The 21,307-nt window shown below is 45.4% G+C and overlaps 2 protein-coding genes across 8 annotated transcripts in view; both read left to right on the top strand.

The window, feature by feature from the left end:
- GTF2I (general transcription factor IIi) overlaps window positions 1–1,493 on the top strand; it is a 53,001-nt gene extending 51,508 nt beyond the window's left edge. For 6 of the 7 annotated variants that reach the window (XM_020801627.3, XM_020801626.3, XM_020801625.3 and 3 more), the window contains one exon: window positions 367–1,493. In XM_020801627.3, the coding sequence (XP_020657286.2) occupies window positions 367–425 (59 nt within the window). In that variant the 3' untranslated portion in view covers window positions 426–1,493. The remainder of the gene's footprint in view (window positions 1–366) is intronic. The other variant, XM_020801622.3, reaches the window with a different exon arrangement.
- Window positions 1,494–6,543: 5,050 nt separating this feature from the next.
- Window positions 6,544–20,897, top strand: NCF1 (neutrophil cytosolic factor 1). The gene is made up of 11 exons (XM_020801641.3): window positions 6,544–6,753; window positions 8,931–9,011; window positions 10,872–10,947; window positions 14,158–14,323; window positions 14,726–14,781; window positions 14,950–15,072; window positions 16,280–16,387; window positions 16,804–16,921; window positions 17,887–17,994; window positions 19,241–19,383; window positions 19,740–20,897. The coding sequence occupies exons 1-11, from the start codon at window positions 6,685–6,687 to the stop codon at window positions 19,856–19,858; spliced, it is 1,167 nt and encodes a 388-aa protein (XP_020657300.2). The 5' UTR covers window positions 6,544–6,684; the 3' UTR covers window positions 19,859–20,897.
- Window positions 20,898–21,307: the final 410 nt, after the last annotated feature.

Genomic DNA, 21,307 nt, shown 5'->3' with positions numbered 1-21,307 from the left:
ATTTTTATAAAGGTCATGTCGAAAAATTATTTCTATGGTTCCGTTGCCTCTTTTGCTTCTTTGTAGAGAGATCCAGGCACCCAATTGTAAAATAATTGGTGATCTTTTATTTACTTGAGGGGAGCATCATTTCCATCTGTTGCTTTTCTGTCTTGCAAGCAGCTGCTCCCCGCAAGCTTGTTCGGACAAGAGTTATTGCATCATGGAAAGGGGACATCCTTCTTGATTCAGCTATCCTGGAGCTTTGTTCTCCTTCTGTTTCTATGAAGGACCGCTTTTCCCCATCACTTTGCCTTCATATCTTCATACCTTTTGTTCCTTCAGTTGCCTTAAAACACCTGAAAGGCATTTCCTTTGTCTCCGCAGATTCGGCACAGACTGAAGAAAACACTCAGATAAAGCAAGAGCCAGATCCAACGTGGTAGACCTTGCTGGCATTTGGGTAAAAGGCTAGTCATAAAGGAAAATGGAGCAGTGGGTGGTATTCAGATGCTTTTGTAGACAGATGACCTTAAATCTCACGGCTGATGCAGAATTTGTGACCCAACTTTCCATTTATCTTGGCCTGTAACTATGTAGATGACTTAACTTGGCAGGTATCCCCTGCTGTGGTCTTCAAGTTGCACGCATTTATGCCCCTGGGCCCAGTTTGCTTAATTTTAGCCCAGCTGAACCTTTAGAGAAGCAAAACAACCAAGTTAAAAAATGAGTGAATCATGTGCGGCATAAGAGATATCATGTAGTAATTATTTTTGTAGGACTTTTAGCTGCAGTTGATTTTACTTCAACCTCTGCCATTTTTCTTTATCTTTTCTTTTTCTTTCTCCTCCCACCCATCCCTCCTTATCCTCTAGTCAAAAGCATCCAAGATTGCGAAGAGTTTACTGGGACGGCCGTGGGTTGTGTAATAAAGCTATAAAAGAAGTACCTTCTGTCCATTTCCCCCCTCTTTGCCCCTTCTCTTTTATTTTATTCTGTTTATTTTGTACTTTTTAGATAGAAAGGCCAGTCTGTTCCGAAGTCCTGGGAATTGGCATGAAAGAGTAAAATGCCGTTGCGATGGCTGATCAGATTTGAAAGGCCTAATTGGAGAATGAAATGTTGGAGACGAGACGGATGATTGTTAGGTGGTGGTTTTTTTTGTGTGTTTTTTTTGTTTTTTTGTTTTTTGTTTTTTTGTTTTTGTTTTTTTTTAATTCACTAAAATCGGCAAAAAGACTTGCAAAGTAAAACAGCCCTGTGGTCAGTCTTGGCCTTTGTTGATAAAGGAAGATGTCTCTGCTTTTAGTTCAGGGTTTTTTTTTTCTCCCAAGGGGGAGGTTGGGGGGGGGATTAGGGCTGGAAGCTGAAATTTGTCCACTGAATTTTTTTTCTTTCTCCTTTAATGGCTAATTGGATTATAGTATCTGTATATTTGAAATAATTTTTTTCCTATGATATATCTCTCAACTCATATGTTTTTAATAAATAAATAAAAACTGGTTTTCCTGACACCTGGAGCCTGCCATCATGAGCTGGTATTCTGTTCATATGTTTTTAGAGGGGGCGGTAGGAAGCACACCATAATATTGTCAAAGAGTTTATCCTGAAATCCTCTTGGATATGTACACCAGAGTAAATGCTGCGAATTCAAAGAAGCCACCGCAGGCATTGAATCACGCAGTTGGTCCCCGGTACTGCCTTCTAAACTTCGTGGCCGTTCACTGCTGAGAGGCTATGCTGTTGAACAGCCTTAAATAACAGGATCCAAGCCATTGTGTCATAGACATAAAATTCTGTAACTTTTTTTTGCAGTTCGTAAACATCTGTCCCTTTCAGCAGCCTTGCCTGATGGAGCTGGTTTCCCTCTGTAACTGGCGTGACGTTGGCTTCTTATAGCCCATGCTGCAAAATTTAAAATATTATTTTTTTCTTTGGGTTTTGCCTGAAAAGATAAGACAATGTGTTTCTTATTTAGGAAACTGCCCATGGGCTTACCTGCTTACCTCTTATTTTTCCTGTTCTTAAGCTGGTTTCTTCTCTCACTCCCATTTGCAAACTTTACTCATTCTGAACTGGGAAACTCCCTGCACATACTTAGGACAGCTTACAACATACCATGCTTTTATTGTTTCATTTCACACAGTGCGATGTCTTCCCGGCATATGCTTCCTGTCGAAGAACCCTTATTTACTTTCATTTCTTGTCTCTGAAGAAATAATGGGAAATGAAAAGAGAGGCACTAAAAAAACATTTAAAATTTCCCCTCAAGGTGGGATTGTCATATTATCTTTGTATGTTTGGTTAGCAATCAGCCTGTTTTCTTTTTTTAAAAAAGTTAAGATGTGAGTGAAACTGTTGTCGGTTCCACAGAAACAGGAGCAGATGTGAGATAACCTCGCAGATTCCCCCTTGAGCTGCTACACGTGATCTTATCTATTATACTTCGCTATACTGTATTTGAATTTTCTGTGGATTCATGGCCCTTTGCACATAAACAGGAGTCTGCACATTTAGAAGAGGGAGGTGGACAGTAAAGACCAGCTCAGGGTCTACTCTGTGTGGATCAGGACTGCTTGTGACTTTAATAGTAATAATCACTCTAGAACATATAAAGCAAAAAGGAGAAAAATACTGATTATTAAGAAATATATTTGGGGATTGGGAAGGAGGACGGGGGGATCTAACTTAAATTACAGAACCTCTAGACCTGTGGTTCCCAACCTTGAGTAACCCAGGTATTTTTGGTCGACAGCTCCCAGATATCTTGGCCAGCCCAGCTAGAAGTGAAGGCTTCTGGGAGTTGTAGTTCAAGGACACCTGGGACCCAAGGTTGGGAACTAGTGGTCTAGAGCTTGCTTCTGTGCGTGTGCTGGGTCTCATAGCGCCCCCTCCTTAATAAAGGAGGAGAGTCAGGGAGTGGCTTGAAAGAGAGAAGCCTGAGAATGCTGATCTATAACTAGATCTAAAAAAGAAAAGGGTGAGAAAGCAGCCACCCCACTCCATCCACTCCCATGTGTTGGTGCTCTGAGCGGTCAAGATCATTGTTTGGAATTGTTTCTAAATGGGTCGGTTGATCTCTGCCAGCCTTTGCTTCCATTTCATGTCGAGGCAGAGGACCAGAGGGTATCCATGCTACTTGTCCAGAGTATTCTTCATTGCTCTTGTAGACTGCAGTTTCACTGTGACCTCCTAACACCCCTGATCACTGCTGTGCTGAGCCCCCCAGGCAACGCCTTCCCTCTGCAGCCCCTCCCATATTTTCCATTCAGCCCTTCGGTGCTTTCACATCAGAGCGGTTGAGTTGCCTTTGCTCTGTGAATAACAAGAACAGGAAACATATGCCGGAGGGACACCCTGTAAAAGGAAACAACCCAGAAATACGTGCCCAGAGGCCCAGGAACAAAAGGCAGCTGCCTTAGTTCATCTAACCTAGACGTGTTTACACTGGTAGTGTCTTTCTAGGACATGCCAGGGACGAAACCTGGGTCCTTGATCTGAAGCAGATACTGGACCACTGACCTGCCACTCCACCCCAGGGACTTGTTTTTAATAGGGACTCAGGATCTTGGCACCAAAGACTTGGACTCGGGACTCTGACCCAAAGACTTCCCATCATCCCTGCGCTGTACGCCAGAGGTCTACGCCGTGGCCGAACGATGGGCATCGTCACGTTCACCGCTCTGTGCCCCTGTCTAGATCATTCCCAACCAAGGAATTCAAAGAGCTTGAGTTGGAGCCCCTTGGATAATATCTCCTGACTTGGCCTTCATCAACCTTTTTTACAAGAAAGCGAAAAAACACAACTCCTCCCACAACCTCCAGATGTGCCCATACAGAGTTTGGCTGAGGGAATGCCTGTGTACAAACGGCACAGAATGATGGGTTTGAATTCACAGGTGGGTTTTGCATCTGCCACAACAGGCGCTGAAAGACGTCCTTTACATCTTTGTTTTTGCCCAACACCGGCTCCTTCTGCCCTAATCAAACCTCAACGTCGGTCATCCAAGAGAAAGGGGGCGAGTCGTCCTTGAAACGCCTCCTGTTTCACCCTGTCTGCCACGACCCAAGGCTTCATTATGCCTTATCCTGCCGTGTATCCATTTCCTATTATAAAATATATCATGTAAGTGCGAAATAGCCATCTTTTATTGGCATCAGCATCACCATGTTGGGTCTGCTGTCAATCAATGGAACTAATAAACAATTTAGCGGTTGTATCTCTGACTCCAGCCTTCCTTCGTTCAAAGATTGCAGTTCTCATTGTAGTCATATCCACATGTAAGTAGGGTGGAATTCAGTGCAATATGTTCAGTGGAATTCATTGCAACTGTACTTCTGAGTTACTCTAACTTTGGGCTGCATGAGCCACAAGGTTAGCCAACATGAACTTCTTCTAATTGGTGGTGCAATTGTTCTTCCTGATCTCCCCCCCCCCCCCCAAGAGCTGAGCTGTATCTAGCATGTACCCAAGTGACTCTTGCTTGGTGCAATTGACAAATCAGCCCTTCCTTTCCTCAAAAAGGTCACCAGCTTCCTCACCTCCCTGCAATTTCAGTAAAACCCAGGAGGTCAGAAGGCTGCCCCTTGTGTGACGATTACAAATCTTTGCGCATGCCCGTAAAAAATCGGTGTTATCGCCCTGCGGAAAGGCTCCCATGACCCCGAAAGAAATCTCTGTGCGCAAGATGATACGTGCAAATAAATACCTGTGAGCGGCAGGGAGGAGTGAAGAGACAAGAGGGTGCCCAGGCATTAAAACCACCGGCATTTCTCATGATCCTCATTCTCGAGTGAGTTCCATAAATCTGTGTCCAGGGATGACCACTGGAGAAGGGATTGGACAGCCGGAGCAGGGTCTACACACCCATCCCTTGACTTTGGAGAGCCACAAGGGCTCCTGTGATGCCATCTCGTTTAAAAACGGCATTATTTTCTTCTAACGAAAAGCTTTGCATCCTTTGGTGGCCAAAAAGTAGTTTTTAAAAGTTTATGTCCCTGCCCAATCCTCAAACACAGGCAGAGTTCCTCTCAGACCTCTAGAAGGTATAAGGGGACTTATTTCACCCCTGAGTTATTATTTCCTAAATGGGAAGAAAGTGTCGGGATACTGAGAGGGCTCACGCAGTCCTTCCTTGGAAGGATGAAAAGTACAAAGCGCATCTGGCAGAGGAGAAAGAATGAACATTCAGCTTCTATATTTGCTTTATTTAAAGGCAGTGACGACATCTTTCACATTAATGGGCTCATCCCGTTGAATCACATCCACCCATTTTTGGTTGGCCAACTTCCCGCGTATAGACACATTGGATGTAGCCTCAGTTTTAACGGCCGTTCAAAACAGGCCCTGATGATGATTCAATTAGAATTCGTGCTGGTCTCCTTGGTCATCTGTGTGCTGGAGAACCCACATGATGTGATTTCGTGGTGTTTGAAGTCCCCCCGCCCTCTGCTCTCTTCCATTATAGGGGAAGAAGGAGGAAAACAATAACAAAGCACCACAATTGTCATCAAATATATCCTCTTTATTTTAACCTCTTAGGGAGATGTTGTTGAAGAAGCTTAGATAGCCAATAGGAGCTTGTACATGCCTCTTCTTTTTTGATTGAAGAGACAGAGCCGTAATGACCTTTTCTTCCTATCTAAGGAAAGTGGCACCACTTCCACCGCTCCAACCGTACCTCAAAGAAAAAAAGGAGGAGAAGGTAGTGCTCCCCAAGAAGATGATTAGAAAAGTTTTGAAAGAGAATTTAGTAGGATGTGGAGGTGATGTTTAACACTCATCAGTAGCTTCACGTCCACATTTCCTCATCCTCCAAATGTTGGTTCCTTGGGATAAAGCTTCTGGTTGCCCTGCCTTATTGGCAGCCTGGGGGGGGGGAGTTATTTCTTCATACTTGGTGAAGACCCAAGACAGCACCTCCTTGGTGTCTGCTCCCAGCCTGTGGAACTCCTTCCCACAAGACACTAGTTGGCCCATTCTTTGTTGTCCTTCTGCTGTTAGGCAACTATCTTGTTCCTTAAGCTGGTTTTTAACCAAGTCATTGGGTGCCAAGGAAGATTAGTTGAGTTGAGTTAATGTACAGTATATGCTGCCTTTCTCCCGATGAGGAGACTCAAGTTGGCTCACAATATTAAAAGGAATAGAATTGAAAACCCAATCAGTTAGAGGTTTAAAAATCAAACTACAGGCGAATTAAAATACCATTGAATCATTAAAAGCAAGCCAACATTAAAAACTGGCTTAACCGTTAAGAAGGCATTTGGAAGGTGCCAAGCCACTGTTCTTTCTCCAGGGACTGATCCTGGGGCCCATGCGCACGCGCGAGAAATGTTCCCTGGGGCTCCTCCACTTAAGCTGAGCCACCACCACCACCACCCCCGACTTCAGCAGGTGTCAAAGAAGGCAGCTGTTTTTGCGGCTTCGGCATCCGCCTCCACTCCACACGCCCAGCCACAAAAGGTACAGGAAACAAAACTCAAGATGTTGATGAGAAAAGGACCAAAAAAACACAAAAAAGTATTACATAACAAGCCCAGGTTGTTGGGGAAATACGACTTCCTCTTTTGTTGAAGATAAAAACTGCAGCTTGCTGGCCCTAGCCGCTGGAGAGAGACTGAGTGCAAGAGAGAGAGAGAGAAAGAGGTGCTATTAATTGCTTCCCGGAGTAGCCGAGGGTCATCCAGGGAGATCCTACACCCACCATGGGAGACTACATCAGGCACATTGAGCTGCTTGGGTTTGAGAAGAGGTTCTTCCCGAGCCAACACTACGTAAGTGCCAAGAACTTCATGCTAGGATGTAGAGCCCATTCCCCATGTACCTGGTTTGGGTTTGTTCGGCGGGGGAATGGAGGTTTTAACCCCTATCAGACTAATAGAACCGTAGAATAATAGAAGGGGCTTCTAAAGGCCATCAAGTCCAACCACTCGCTCAAGGCAGGAATCCAAATCAAAGCCAATCGGACAGAGGGTGGTCCAGTTTTCTCTTGACCACCTCCAGCGTTGGAGCGCTCACCACCTCCCGAGGTCATGGGTCCCATTATCACACTGCTCTAACAATTAGGACGTTTTTCCCAAGATTCAGCTGAGATTCGACATCCTGTAGCTTGAGTCCTTTATGACATGTCCTGCACTCTGGGGATGCATCGATCCTGCTCCTTCTCTGTAGGACTACCTTTCAAGCATTTGAAGAGCGCTATGCTCTTCCCCTCCAGTCTTCTTTTTCTGAAGGCTAAACCTGCCCATTTCTATCAGTCTTTCCTCCAAGGGCTTGGTTTCCAGTCCCCTGATCATCATCTTGGTTGCCCTCCTCTGAAGTTGCTCCAGTTGGTTGGCATCCTTCTTAAAGTGTGGTGTCAGTACTGAGGTGGGAACTAATCCATAGCCCATGTGCCGCTTGGGGAACCTCCAAGTTATTATTATTATTTTGTGCCTCCCTCTATCACCAAAGACCAAGGGGGAAATGATCTCAGCATTCTTGGGGCTGAAAATCGTTCCATTGGTGACTTTAGAATCATAGAAGTGGACGGGCACTTAAAGACCATCTAATCCAGTCCCCCTGCGAACATCGGTGATCTGCTGCTAGTGATGAAAATAACTTGTTTCTAGAAGCAGCTTCACGTCCTTTGAGAACCAGAGGGTTGAACTGAGAGAATTGGGAGATTCAGGTTCAAGTCACACACACCCCTTCAGTTTTGAAAACCCAGGGGCTACCCTTAGTCCAATAATTCTCATTCCATCTGGTTTATCACACACCATGGTTGCGAAAGGAAAGTGGTGAAGAGAAGAGCCATCTGTACAGCCCTGATCCCAACGGGAGCGAAAGTGGGGTATAAATGTAATTAACAAATACATGGTAGTTATCCTCTGCTTTAAAGCTTCTTAAAAAATGGAAGTGTGCTGCTTTCAGATATAGTATGTTTTTTTTTAAGCTTGCATTTTGGGCTATGGGGAGGCGGGGGTTCGCTCAGTGCTCAACAATGGTGTGGCTGTAAAAATGGAATGGTAGACACTCATACTGACTTGCCATGGCCACTGTCACCAAAGAGAATCGTGAACTGGAAGGAGTTCAATGGACCCATATCGACAAATAAGGAGCAGATATTTTGTAAAGGTAACAGCTCCTAACTGCCTATTCAGACCAGCCTCTCTGTTAAAGCAAGGATAGTTTTCAGAAGTATTGTGTCCCTGGGAAAATTCCGTTTCTCCCTCCGCTTGTGTGAGGGTTGCAGCTAAACTCGGAGGGAATAGGGAAGTTTGAAGGGAGTGGTGGGTGACTTCATCATCCCTGCTCGACAGGAATTACTACACCCCGATAGCAAAGCGACTTCACAATTGGGAGTTTCCAGCTTTAACATTGATTAACAGAATCAGGTAACAGAGGATGGGGAATAACTGTTTATTGAGAATCTTGAGAGCCGTGGATGATTTTTTCGGATCGTGCTGGAACAGGATCCTATTCTATAGCATAAACTCACTGGAATGATCCAGAGTTTGCAGGACTTGTTCCCCCCCTCCCCAATTCTGAAGTAGCGTCAAATAATGCACAGCCCCAACCTTGCAAGGCACACACGTTCTGAGTCTGACCTACCTCGCAGGGATGTTGTTAAGAGGCTCAAGTAAAGAGGAGAAGAACTTTGAAGGAAACTGGGGCATGCATGTAAGAAAGACGGAAACAACATGTAAGAAGCAAACGCTGAAGCAGGCCAGGGGAATATGGGTAGTGATGTTGCTGTATTGGCCTGAGAGTATGGCAAGATGGAACCCAACAATATTTGGGGAAACCATACACACATCTCTTATCTCCCGCCACCCGTGTCCTGGATCAACAAAACCCCATTCCTACGAGGCGATTGATGTGAATGGGAGAAATGCTGAGCCAGGGGGAGGGAAGTCACTTTTAAGCCTCTGCCACCGATCATCGCTAACTCACGTGCTGTCGTTCTCAGGTTTACATGTTCCTGGTGAAATGGCAAGATCTCACGGAAAAGGTGGTGTATCGGAAATTCACCGAGATTTACGAATTCCACGTAAGTCAGGGTTGGTTCTGTGCCACCGTCGCGGCATTTGGCGGAGGGTACGATCCTGCGTCGTGAGGAAAAAGTAAAACCCAGAAATCGGAAAAATTACTTTTTGAACAACCACAATAGTTACAATTCCCATAATCCTCAAGGTTGTCATTTAACAACAACAACAATAATAACAAAAAGTAACTCTTCCCGTCTCTGATAAGATGCCTTTCTGTGGCAGTCGTTTTAACACAAAAGTTGGTCCCAATGAGTTCAACGCACAGCACGGGCATAATGCTCTTAAAGAGGTCCGACACCTGATGGGCAAAAGTTGATTTAACTGTAAATGGTAGTAAAATGAATCTAGATTAGATTCAAGTGTCGGGTGGGAGGAGAACAGTAACATCTCAAGTTCTGAGGCGAGAGCAGCATTTATAACTTCCCCATCGAAACGGCAGAGGTCTGAGTCTGTCTAAAAAGCCCCCTGGCTTAAAAAAGAAACAAAAAAAAGTCAATATCCTTTTGGAAATAGGTAGTGTCAACTTCCTTCAAGGCCCTAGGCAACCACGGTATGCTTTGGTTGGCCGGGGGCCTGCTCCTGTGCCTCTGCCTGCTCTACCTCACAGGGCTGATGTTACCTTTGGTGAACCATGGGAATGAATACGTAACTGAGGAAGGAATACATAACTGACCGCTCTCAGAATTCTGCAAGCTTGAGGAATTCCAGGCATCGGAATCCACAAGATACCATTCTGCAGACTTTTAAGAGGTCAAATGACCCCCCAGATCCAAGGCATCGGCTGGTTGGTTGGTTGGTTGGTTTTTTTAAAAGGGGGGAAAGGCTGCAGCCTGGGCCGTTTCAGCTGCCCTGGCCGGAAAGAACGGTCTGATGAACTTGGGCGTTACCGGGTTTTCCCTCTTGCGCAACCCAAGGCAACCCAGAAAGAGAAAGCTGGCCACTGAATTAGTAATATCTCGATTTAGCCATGTTTTAGGGAGACTGGTAAGGAAAGGTGACATCATCATCATCATCTCAAATTCATGTGTTTAAGAAACGTGTCATATTCTCACTGGCGCCTTTCTCTTCAGGGCCCTTAGCTTTTGTGTGTGTACTATATATACTATATATTACACAAACACACACACACAATGTATATAGTATGTGTGTGTACACACACTGTATATGTGTATGCATATGTACATATGTGTATCTATCTATCTATCTATCTATCTATCTATCTATCTATCTATCTATCTATCTATCTATCTATCTATCTATCTATCTATCTATCTATCTCACTGTAAGCTGCCTGGGGTCAAACTATATAAAAACAAGGTCTCCTTCCCCTCCCACTCCACCCCGTGTGTGTGTGTGTGTGTGTGTGTGTGTGTGTGTGTGTGTGTGTGTGTGTGTGTGTGTGTGTGTGTCTGTGTGTGTGTGTGTGTGTGTGTGAAGCCAAAGGAAGCCACTGACCCATTCTTTCTGAAAGGCTCTCGGGCCGCTTCCCGGCTGGTAGAATCGGAACCGGGGAAACGTTTTCTTCGCCCTCTGCAGAGCAATGCAGAAGGGTCTCTCTGTTCAGTTTGAGATGGTGGCAGGTTAGGTTGAGAAGACTGAACTAGTAAGACTCCAAAGACCCGAGTTCAAATCCCCTGCTGCTGGGCGGTGGCCCGGCGTGAACCTGTGTGTTGGCCACAGTCCTGCAGCCTCGCTGAGTCCACCGGCGCTGTGAGAAGCCAAGCTCCCTGCTTTAAACTCATCACAAACAGAATAGAGATGGAGCACGTGAAAACTCTTGTTTAGCAGCTTTCCCGACAACCAGGGGTTTATGGATGTCCAGGTTTCCAGCCATATTCTAAAACTTCCTCTTCTCTCACCAGAAAGCTTTGAAGGAAATGTTCCCAATTGAATCCGGGGAAATTAATGTGGAGAACAGGATCATCCCACATTTGCCAGGTAAGGGGCTCGCTCTGAGCTGTAACCAGTGGTTTTGGTACCTGGGGGAAGGGACAATGGTTGCTGCAGCAAACCGCCCCCCCCCCACCACCCATGAAAAAGGATGAGGAGGAATGTCTATGCTTTCAAAAATGAAATGAAATAAAATAAAATGTTTACCCATTTGTTTTCCTAAAACCCATCAGTAGATTTAGGTACCAGCTAGACATTTATGCCCTCTGCCTGCGCTGCCTTAGATCTCATGGTTAGATACAGTAATCGGTACTTTGTCAAGGTGAAATTATTTATTTAAAACATTTTTACCACGGCTTTCTCCTTAAAAGGACCCCAGGCGGCTGACATAATTAAAAAGACAATGATTTAAAAGCTAAAAATAGTTGAGTGTACCAATATTTTAGAAGAACTGAATAAATGTTATGTTAAATATTTAAAAGTGAAAAAGAGTGAGTGTACAAATATTTAAAAAGAATTGAACGAGTATTATATTAAATATTTAAAGGCTAAAAAGAGTGAGTATACAAATATTAGACAAGAATTAAACAAGTATTATATTGAAACCGGTCAATAAAATCAAACACTAAATTAGTCGAGCTTCGGTGAGTTAACATTTTCATCATCATCATCGCCTTTGCACTAAAAATCCCAGAATCCACAGTTAATTATACGTGTTGAAGAATGATAAAAAAAAACTGTTTCCAATCTGAGAATTCTTCGTGTGCTGGAAAGAATTCTCTCTTCGGCCCCTTGCCTTAAATGTTTTTAAATTATTCAGCCCAATGTCCTCTGATTGACAATCAGCCCTGGGAAATGAGTGATCCGAATCTATCTAGGGTATGGAGTTGTTTATGGTTTGGGGTCCACGCCAAGCTGCTTCCTCTTCGGGTGGCCAGCGTGTGGGAGAGAGAATGAGAGAGAGAGAGAGAGAGAGAGAGAGAAGGGGGTTTATGAAATTTTGCTTTGCTCAGACGGGTGTTCTGGGAATCCAGTATCGCAGGTTGGAGGAACTGAAAATCGCCGCTTTTCTGCCTGGTGAACCCAGCGGCCGCTTGTGGGCAACGCCTAGTAGCATTGTCGAGTTTTGGGTTGCGGGCAGAGAAATCAGGGTCTGGTGCATCTGTTGGTTGCCAGCCAGGAACTGAAATCTAATCAGACGGGTGGCACTGGAAGAAGAGGGCATTCAGTCTTACTGTGTCTGGTGTCTTCCATGTCAGGATGATGATCTACTATCCCAGATTCAGGATTCACTGTTGCCCACATACATTGGGGGTGGGTAGCAGGGTCCTGCAGGGAATCCATGTTGATTTCCCATTCTTGCTCGCTCGTGCGCAGATTCACCCATATTAGGTTTTTCTGCAACCCTGCTCCTAAGCAAAGTTATGAGATCCAGTCTGGCAGAACCACAGGATTCCTCCTTCCCCTTTCACCCGACCTCAGGTTTTAAAACTTCACAGCTGGGAAGCTGCAGAGCTAGTAATCCTATGGGTCAGCCCCCCAGCAGTGCATTGGAGGAAGGCCAGAGACGAGAAATGTTTGCTTTCCTACACTATTGCTCCCAGAATCCCAAAGGATTTATTTTCTTTTCTCCCAAAAAATAAAAGTTTTCTCACAGGAGTGAGAGGACTGCTCAATTACACCCGGCCTTGCGATCAACGCAGATGTTTAGCGATGCTCTTGATTTCTCTCACGCCTTGTGGGACATTGGTTAAACTGCAGTACTGCGGTTGAGACTCTGCTCGCAACCTGATTTGGCTCCCAATGGGGGCCACGTTGCTGGCCCGAGGCCGACTCAGCCTTTTGTCCTCCCTGGGTCAGTAAAATGAATCCCCGGCTTGCTGGAGGAAACGTGTTCCTTACTTAATTACGTGACAGGGATTCTCAATTTCGTTAGTCGCCTAGAAACGGCTAAGGAAGGAAAGTCTCTGTTTTCCAGCTAGACTTGAGTACAAGAGTCTCTAAGGATGAGTACTCGGGGTGCAAGGACGCGGAAGGTCAAAACGGAGGCACGCATCCTTTGTGGCCAGCCTTTCCTGGCGGGCCCAAGGGAACAAAGAACAAAATCGTTTCCCTGGAGAAACGAAAGCAGGGTTTTAGGAGGAAGTGTCTAAGAACAAATGTCTGCAAGCCATCGCTTTCCGATAACCAAGAGAAGGAAAGATAGCCAATCCACTGTTTGCTTTAAAGGCAACGTTACTGCGCTTGTTTTAACAACGTCTGTTCGCCTGCCCGCCCTGTCTGCAAATGGACCAAATGCCGTACAGACGCTTGCGCTGTCCTCCGCCTCCTCGTTTGTTTTTCTTATAAAACTGAGGCTGGCCCGAAAGAGGTTGCTGACTTTCAGCCTGCTTAAATGAGTTGGAGGAGGCCCCGATGGAATCGATGAAGCTTCTGGAGGCATCGACTCAAACCGATCCCCAGTCATTCAATGGGCCTACTCAAGTGCAACTTAAGTATGCCAACAGAAGTCAGGCTGCTCTTTCACGCTGCACTTTAATAGGTGATTTGGGGATGATGACCGTTTTAAGGCATTCATTTCTGGCCAACAATCGCATTGCAAAACATGTTAGGAGACTTAGTTGCCTGCGAGGTAGGTTAACATGGTTGTGTTCTGTGCCGTCAAGTCAAAACCGACTATAGAGACCCTAACAGGGTTTTCCAGGGAAGTGAGATAGTTAAGGAACAACTGTACCGGTTCTGCTCCCCCCCCCTAGTGAGCTTCCATGGCTGAGTGGGGATTCGAACCCAGGCCTCCTGCCTCCTCGTTGGTCCCTCAGTCTAGTGGCTGTAACTCTATTCCTTTGAGAATACAGTATATTGTAACTCTATTTGCTAGCATTTGTGCCTCCTTTTGGCAGATCAGGGTGTGCTGAGGACGAAAGGGAAGTGGCATTTATGGTGAGATTCAAATCAGGGACTTCAAGATCATGAGAGGCCATCAGAAAGGCTGTACCAAGGCTAAAACAGATGGCTTAGAAATTCTGTCTACTGGGTTGCTCATGTGATCCTTGTCTAACCCAACTGCTTGCTGTAGCCCCATTGAAAAGGGAAGCTGGGTGGATCCAGATGTGGCTTGAATACAGGGTTTTAGGATTGTGGTCTCTGTGTGTTTTAAAAAATCAAGAGGATCCTTCCTTCCTTCCTTCCTTCCTTCCTTCCTTCCTTCTGAATTAAGCAGTTTTCTACGTTTCTTTCTTTCCTTTCCCTCTGCTCCAGCCCCAAAATGGTTTGATAGCCAGCGGTCTACCCAGAACAGGCAAATCACGCTGTCCGAGTATTCCTCCGCCTTGATCAACTTGCCCCGCAAAATCTCTCGGTGTGAACACGTCCTGAACTTCTTCAAAGTCAGACCTGATGATCTGAATCCACCTACGGCTGGCCAGTGAGTACGGGAAGGGCACTGGATCATAGAAAACATTGAAAAGTGAAGTTGGAAGGGGGCCGACGAGGCCATCAAGTCCAACCCACTGCTCAGTGCAGGAGTACTTTGTATTGAAAACATCCATCCGTCTGTCTGTCCGTCCGTCCGTCCGCCTGCCCACCTGCCCACCGGCCGGTCCGGCTGTCTCTCCATCCGGTCGTCCCTCTACCTACCTACCTACCTACCTACCTACCTACCTACCTACCTACCTACCTACCTACCTACCTACCTACCTACCTACCTACCTACCTACCTACGTATCGGCATGGATAAGCTTGAAGAGTTTGCCTGACGTTCCTTATTGGGGGTTTGAAACTTGCAAGAAAGACCTGACTCCCCCCCCACCCCATTTTCTCTTCCCAGAGTCAAGAAACCAGAAACCTATTTAATGCCCAAGGATGCCAACAGGATTGCAGAAGGTAGGAGGCCAGAAATGGAAAACCTTCCCCTCCTCTTATGCCATTTGGGAAAATTAGTTTGTTTCTTTGACACAAAACAGAACCTGGGACTCAGTTCGGAGGTAACCCCCAGGCTCACGCGTGTCTTTGGCGGGAGCCCCCTACTCACGGCTGCTTCTCCTCTCACAGATATCACTGGCCCCATCATCCTACAGACGTATCGCGCTGTTGCGGATTACGAGAAGAACTCTAAGACCGAGATGAGCATGAAGGTGGGAGATGTCGTGGATGTTATAGAGAAAAGCGAGAGTGGTAAGCCGAGAAAGTTTATTTTCCTCTCCGGTTGTGGGTAAGGCTGGGCTTAATGCCAGGCCAGAGAGTCCAGGACTTCAGCTAATTTCATCAACAGAAGAGAATGCAGGGCTTAAAACAAAAGCAGGCAAGCTTCAGGAGTCCAGAAGGGAAATTTCTGCCCTGGGTTACCAGCTTCCAAAACATCTCCCAGAAAGCCAGGGGGAAAAAAAGGTCTATACAGCTAGGTGGGTAGATTCTAGTTTCCAGTTTCTTTCTCTATATATTTAGGGGGGAAATTAGGGAAGAGTATACACTGAAACCATTGGCGGGGCAGAAAAAAAAATAAATTTGGGAGTCGTATACAGAGGATGAGCTGGCTGGATAACTAACTCATTGAGTTAGTGAGAGCCAAATGTTTCCCTACAGGGCCTCATGGGGAAAAAAGAGCCAGCCTGGGTCGCCTTGGGCAAGCTGCACAGTGATCCCAGGGAACCCCCAGAAGAAGGGAAAAGGGGAAACCACTTCTGAGTATTCTCTACCTGGAACCCCCCCAAGGCTTGCCATAAGTTGGATCTGAGTTGATGGCACAAAATTATATAGGGGGGGCAAGGTGTATGTGGACTTTTTACCCACCCCGGCTTAAAGCATAACCAGAAATCGCCTCTTGTGGTTTAATGACAGGAAGCAGATGTTATGGGGACTGAAAGAAATTACCGTGATAAGAAGGGAAAACCGGCGCGGTATTCTAAATTTCCCCCAAAATACTAAGATCTAAATTGAATCCTATTATGATTTAAAAACACACATTAAAAATAAAACACAGGATTGAAACTAAAACACAGCGCTGTGAGTAATCTTCTGGGGTTAGAACGTTGTCACAAGGAGCCGAGGACACATCTGGGGGCTTCCTGCGCACCGTTTTTCTAAATAGGCATGGATTCGTTTAATTACGATGCTGAACGTCCTAAAAACAAAGGCAGTGGAGGTGGCTTCCATGGTCGCTGGAAGGTTGTGAGAAATATGTCTCTTGCAGAGATTAGAAATGTAATAGTTTTGGGGTTGTGTCTCCTAGAAATATTTCACCAATGTGGCCAGGGTTGGTAAAGAATTCTGGGAGTTATAGATCGTAAAAGCAATTTTCCCCAACAAGCTCGGCCTTGTTAATGAAAATTAGATGCAGACAATGTCTTCTAACTTTGTAAGGATGTGTTCCCTTCCTTCCCAGGCTGGTGGTTCTGTCAACAAAAGAACAAGCGAGGTTGGGTCCCAGCTGTTTACCTAGAACCTACGGATGGTCCCGATGAATCAGAAGAGCAGGAACCCAACTACGCTGGTAAGACACCTTTCTCTCCTTGGTTCCCTTGATGCCCAGGTCTTTGTTAATGATTAGGTCAAATCATATAAACCGCTGATGGGACTAGTAGTCCAACCAAGGGCAGCCCTCCATGTTTTTCTGGAGTAACCATTCCCATCAGCCATGGGGGAAAGGCTGGAACGAGGCATCAGACATCCGAGGGACTGCGCTGTGCCCACCCCTCGGATGGACAAAGATTCAGGGCACAGCTCACTGGATTAGAAGGGAAATTATAAAATCCAAAGAGCAAGTCCTTCAAAGCTCCATGCCCAAGCCATGAGACTAGTAAAGGAAGCCCTTATTGGCTGAGTCCGAGCTGTTGTGAAATGTCCTAGAGGCATGTTCAATGCTTGGCCAACTCAACTTGGCCAACTCAACGTCTCTTCTTCGCTCAGGTGAACTCCACGTGGTCCGGAAAGGCTACACGGCTGCCCAGGAAGATGAGATCACGCTGAAGGAAGGGGAAACCATCGAAGTGATCCATAAACTTCTCGATGGATGGTGGGTTGTCCGGTGAGTCCTCACTCAACTGTGGAAGCTTCCCTAAAAGCACCAAAACTATACATTGCAGAGGAGACCTAGTTAGGAAAGAGAAAACATTGACATTCGAGAGATGTGATGGAGGAGGCTTTCTTAACTGGCCAATGACGCTTTCAAAAGAAGGCCCCTCCCCAAGACCTGTCAGAAAACAAAGAATGCTGATGAGTCGACTGCGGGAGCAATGGGCTACTTGCCCTGTGCCAATCAGATGTTTTTTTAGCCTGTAAGAAATGCCCTCTTCTAATGATATGTTGGTTAGGATCTCATGGCTGATTGGATCTTGCATAAAGAAAATTGAATAAGCCTTGATGCCCACCCCAAAATATTACTCATTACAGATAATTGCGGCTTAAATCAAACATCAAGAGGAATATGTATTTTCTGCTATGATAAGGTTTTCCCTCCAGACACGCAATTCCTTCAAAGCTCCATTCCCACGCCATAAAACAGCTAAACAAAGGCCACATTTACTTCCCAATGACCAATGAGAAATCAGAACCATGATCATTTGCAGCACACAGCGTGACACCAGCTTTTCTGAAGAGAAGGAGATCTCTTTTAGCTCTTAAGAAAGCACTAGGGCTAACTGTATCATCTCATTTGGGTCTGTGTTATTTTGACTGGTTACTTCTCTTCTCCGTTGCTGGTTAGGTTCAACTGTTCATTTTGATCTTCTTCTTCTTTTTCAGTAGTATGTTGTTTGTGTTTCAGTTGTATGCTACCATGGAAGGCTTACTCTAAAAGGCAGGTTGTCCATCTTTTCGATAAAGAAATCAAGACTTGTATTTGGTCTGCAGACTTCACACTTTTTTTTTTTTGGAAAACGAACCAAGTCTATATGAGCAATCAAGGCTATGTGTGTAGCATCAGCCTCTTCCGCCCCTGCTTTTCTGTTTTACGAGTCAAATAAAAATATATTGATTTTTTTTAAAACCCAGGAAGGATGAAATCACAGGCTACTACCCATCCATGTATCTGCAGAAGATGGGAGCAGAAAACACCCCTGAGAACAATCAGCTAAGGAACAAAGCTGCCCCACCTCGAAGGTAGGGAGAGGCGTGTGTGTCACTGTTGTTGTTGCTATATGCAGTCAAGTTGCTCTTGATGTATGAATGACACTATGAATGAGTGCCCTCCAATATGTCATGTCATTAACAACCCTTCTGAGTCAGTCTATCTTGTATCTAGTCTTCCTCTTCTCCTGTTACCTTCCACCTTTCCTAGCATTATTGTCTCTTCGAGCGAATCCTGTCTTCTCATGATGTGCCCAAAGAAGGACAGCTTGTCAGTTTGATCATTGTTACCTCCAGAGAGAGTTCAGCCTTGATTTGATCTAGGACCCCTGTGTTTGTCTTTCTGGCAGTCCAGGGTATCTTCAAAGCTCTCCTCCAGCACCAACAACTCAGTTTTTCTTCCCTATCAGCTTTCTTAACTGATCATTAAAAGCCTGTCTACAGCAAACGTAAATGGCTGGTCACCCTCTCAATGTGAACACATTGATCTCACTGATTTTCGAGGTTAAGTAGGATCACTTGGTTTTTGGATGGGTGACCCACCAAGAATGTTGAAAGCAGTCTTTGGGGAAAAAATTCCTTCTGAAACCCTGAAATGTCACTGGATAATACCAGATTATATAGATCAGCAGAGGATAGTGTCTGACATTCCTGACACTCTCCACAGGGGTTTTCTGAAAATATTAGGTTAGGCATCCTTCAGAGAGACTATGGTAACGTGCTCTGTAGGAGTGTCCTCTCAATTATAGTTCTGTCTAAAGATGTAGGGAATTGCTGATGAATAACTAGGAAGCCCATCAACAGACTCTGTTTCCCTGCATTTTCCGTGGAGAGCTAAGCATGGGTCCGCACTATGTTTTTGCAGCAGTTTGATGTCGCCTTAAGGGTCATGGCTTTGTCCTGAAAACTCCCGGGATTGATAGTTGGTTGAGATAACTAGATTTATCTGCTTTGGGGGAACATTCCTCCAAGCAAGAAGGGAAAAAAAATCAGTACCTTTCAGTGGAGACAGGGGGCTCCATGATCACAGGGTAAAGGAATCGGTGCCAGCTTTTTACATGTGAACTTTAAAGGAGCTGTCCAGGGTGCTGAAACTCTACTAGGGCTAGAATACAGCACCACAAACAGATCAGGTCGAGTTCAGACAGAAATCCAGAGCAGGGGCCCTACCTGCATGAGCCTGGAGTTTCTTTCTGTAGGATCCCTAGGAACCCCCTTGGTGCAGGATGTCGAGATCGGAGGCACCAAATAAATCCCCTTTTCTTTACAAATCTGGCAGGGGCACGATCCAAAACATCAAGAGCATGCACAACCAAAACCGCAAGCAGATCAGCCAAGAGACCTACAGACGAAACAGCGTGAAATATGTGCAGAGCAGGAAAATGCTCAGAGGCAACTTCCTGAACAAAAAGAGCACTATTGGTAAGTTCTGCCCTGAATGCACCCGATCGTGTCTGATTTTGGAAGCTAAGCAAGGTCTGGGCTGGTTAAAACTTGGATGGGGAATCCCTCGGAAATCCCAGGGGTTGCCAGATTGCGCTAAGAAAAAAAAAACCTGAAACCTCAAAGATTCACTTCCTCCCATGTTCTACCGGGACTTCCCGAGGGCTCTTGTTTGGAGAAGGGTGTGTGTGCCCCATGAGTTGGGTTGCTTCGTTTTGAATTCCATCTGAAACCACCGAGATTTCTCCTGAGGTTTCCCTCACGTTGTGTCCTCTTCTGGACTACCCGTGATGACTAGTAATTGTGTCTCTACATTATTCTTTCCCATTTTGTAGTGGAGAAGAATGAGATGGAGAGGAAACAGAACAACGCTCAGCCTGCTGTTCCTCCAAGACCCAGTAAGGACTTGATTCTGAACCGCTGCTCAGAGTCTACCAAGAGCAAAATCAAGTGAAGACATCTCTGTCTGGATTTCTGGCAGCCGCCCACATGGTGCGCATGCATGCCTTGGAAAGATGAGTCAACACGAGATTGGCAAGATTTGACTGGGCGCCCTGGGCTGCTCCTGGAGAGGGCTTTATTTTCCTTCTTCCTGGCAATAAGAAACCTTATGGACTAGTGACTTGTCTGGCTTTAATGATGTCCCATGGGTCTAAATGTCCACCTGGATCAATCCAGTCCCAGGCTGTTTGTGGATGTTAGAAATCTGTGAGTTCTGTAAGGAGGGGCAAATTCTTCAAATGTGTTTGGGCTGTAACAACCATCAGGCCTAACGAGCATGTGGGTGGCAAGGGCTTATGGGAGTTGTAGTTTAACAACCTCTGGAGGGCTACCTTTTCCCAACATGGGCCCTGGGCAAAAAATAAAATAAAATAAAATCCCCGAGCTATGCTACCATTGTGTTTCCAGAAAAGGAGACCCCAGATGTAATCCCCCCCCCAAGCAGGAAGAGCTGATTGTACTCTGAAGCCTGCACACCTTTGAAAATGTCTCAAGACTGTTTTCTCCATCTTGAGATCCCCCGATCTGCTATCTAGCTTCGTTTTCCCGTGCTTCTTCTACCCTCACCATTCAGTACTAATACAGATCTCAGCCTGATGAAGTGTTCCGGAGAACCCGAAAGCTTGCATAAATAGTATGGAAGTATAATTTGCCCCCTTGCGGGTTTTATTTTGTGAGCGTCTTGAACGTGTCTTGATCATCAAGGTCACTGATGCTGTTCAGAACAAATCAGGCCTTGTAGACGTGACTGGTCTGATCCTAGTATAAAGCTAATGTCAGGAGTGCATGTGTGTGTGCTTGTATTTTTTTTAGTGAGATGAAGTTAGGATTGTGCTAATACTGTACTCGCTTTCAGTCCTAGAACTGGTGTATAAGATAGGTCGTTTTATAAGCTGTTATGTTTTCGACAAACGGGACCACGGTTTATATCCAAGTTGTTAATATATCTCTGTCACGAGTACACCAACAAATAAAAAAAATAAAGAAGTTGATGGTGTGTTGAAACTCATCTTTTAAGTTTCTTTGTAACTACTGTTTCCCCAAGTATGATTTTTTTTAAAAAGTAAAATATATCTCACATAAAGCCTCTAAGGGTTTCTATTAAGACCACTACCCTCAGAAGCTGGCAAATGATCAACCCTTTGGAATCTGCAATGAAATGTTGCAGCGGAGCATCACTTCTTAACACTACTCCATCCATCCACCCCATCTTTGTTTGCACAGCATGCTGGATCCTTTCGGGGGCTTCCTCCCTCCCTCCTTCTCCCTCTCTCTTTTTTCGCCTCTTTTACCTTTTCTAAAAATCGCACAGTGTTTACATTTCTACGAAACCTGGCCTCCCCCAACCACGCTGATCGGCCGACCGTTTTCCATTCCTGGTAGCTTTATTTGATCAGCATTC

This window comes from Pogona vitticeps, chromosome 7, assembly GCF_051106095.1.
Source record: "Pogona vitticeps strain Pit_001003342236 chromosome 7, PviZW2.1, whole genome shotgun sequence".
NCBI classification, from domain to species: domain Eukaryota; kingdom Metazoa; phylum Chordata; class Lepidosauria; order Squamata; family Agamidae; genus Pogona; species Pogona vitticeps.
Note: the sequence above shows the minus strand (reverse complement) of the source record. Positions and strands in the feature narration are given on the sequence as shown.

Coding starts and splice junctions, on each gene's coding strand:
- NCF1 (XM_020801641.3), top strand. CDS start 6,685: ATGGGAGACTACATCAGGCACATTGAGCTGCTTGGGTTTGAGAAGAGG. Junction 15,073..16,279: donor TATAGAGAAAAGCGAGAGTG/GTAAGCCGAGAA, acceptor CTTCCTTCCCAG/GCTGGTGGTTCTGTCAACAA. Junction 17,995..19,240: donor AAAGCTGCCCCACCTCGAAG/GTAGGGAGAGGC, acceptor CAAATCTGGCAG/GGGCACGATCCAAAACATCA.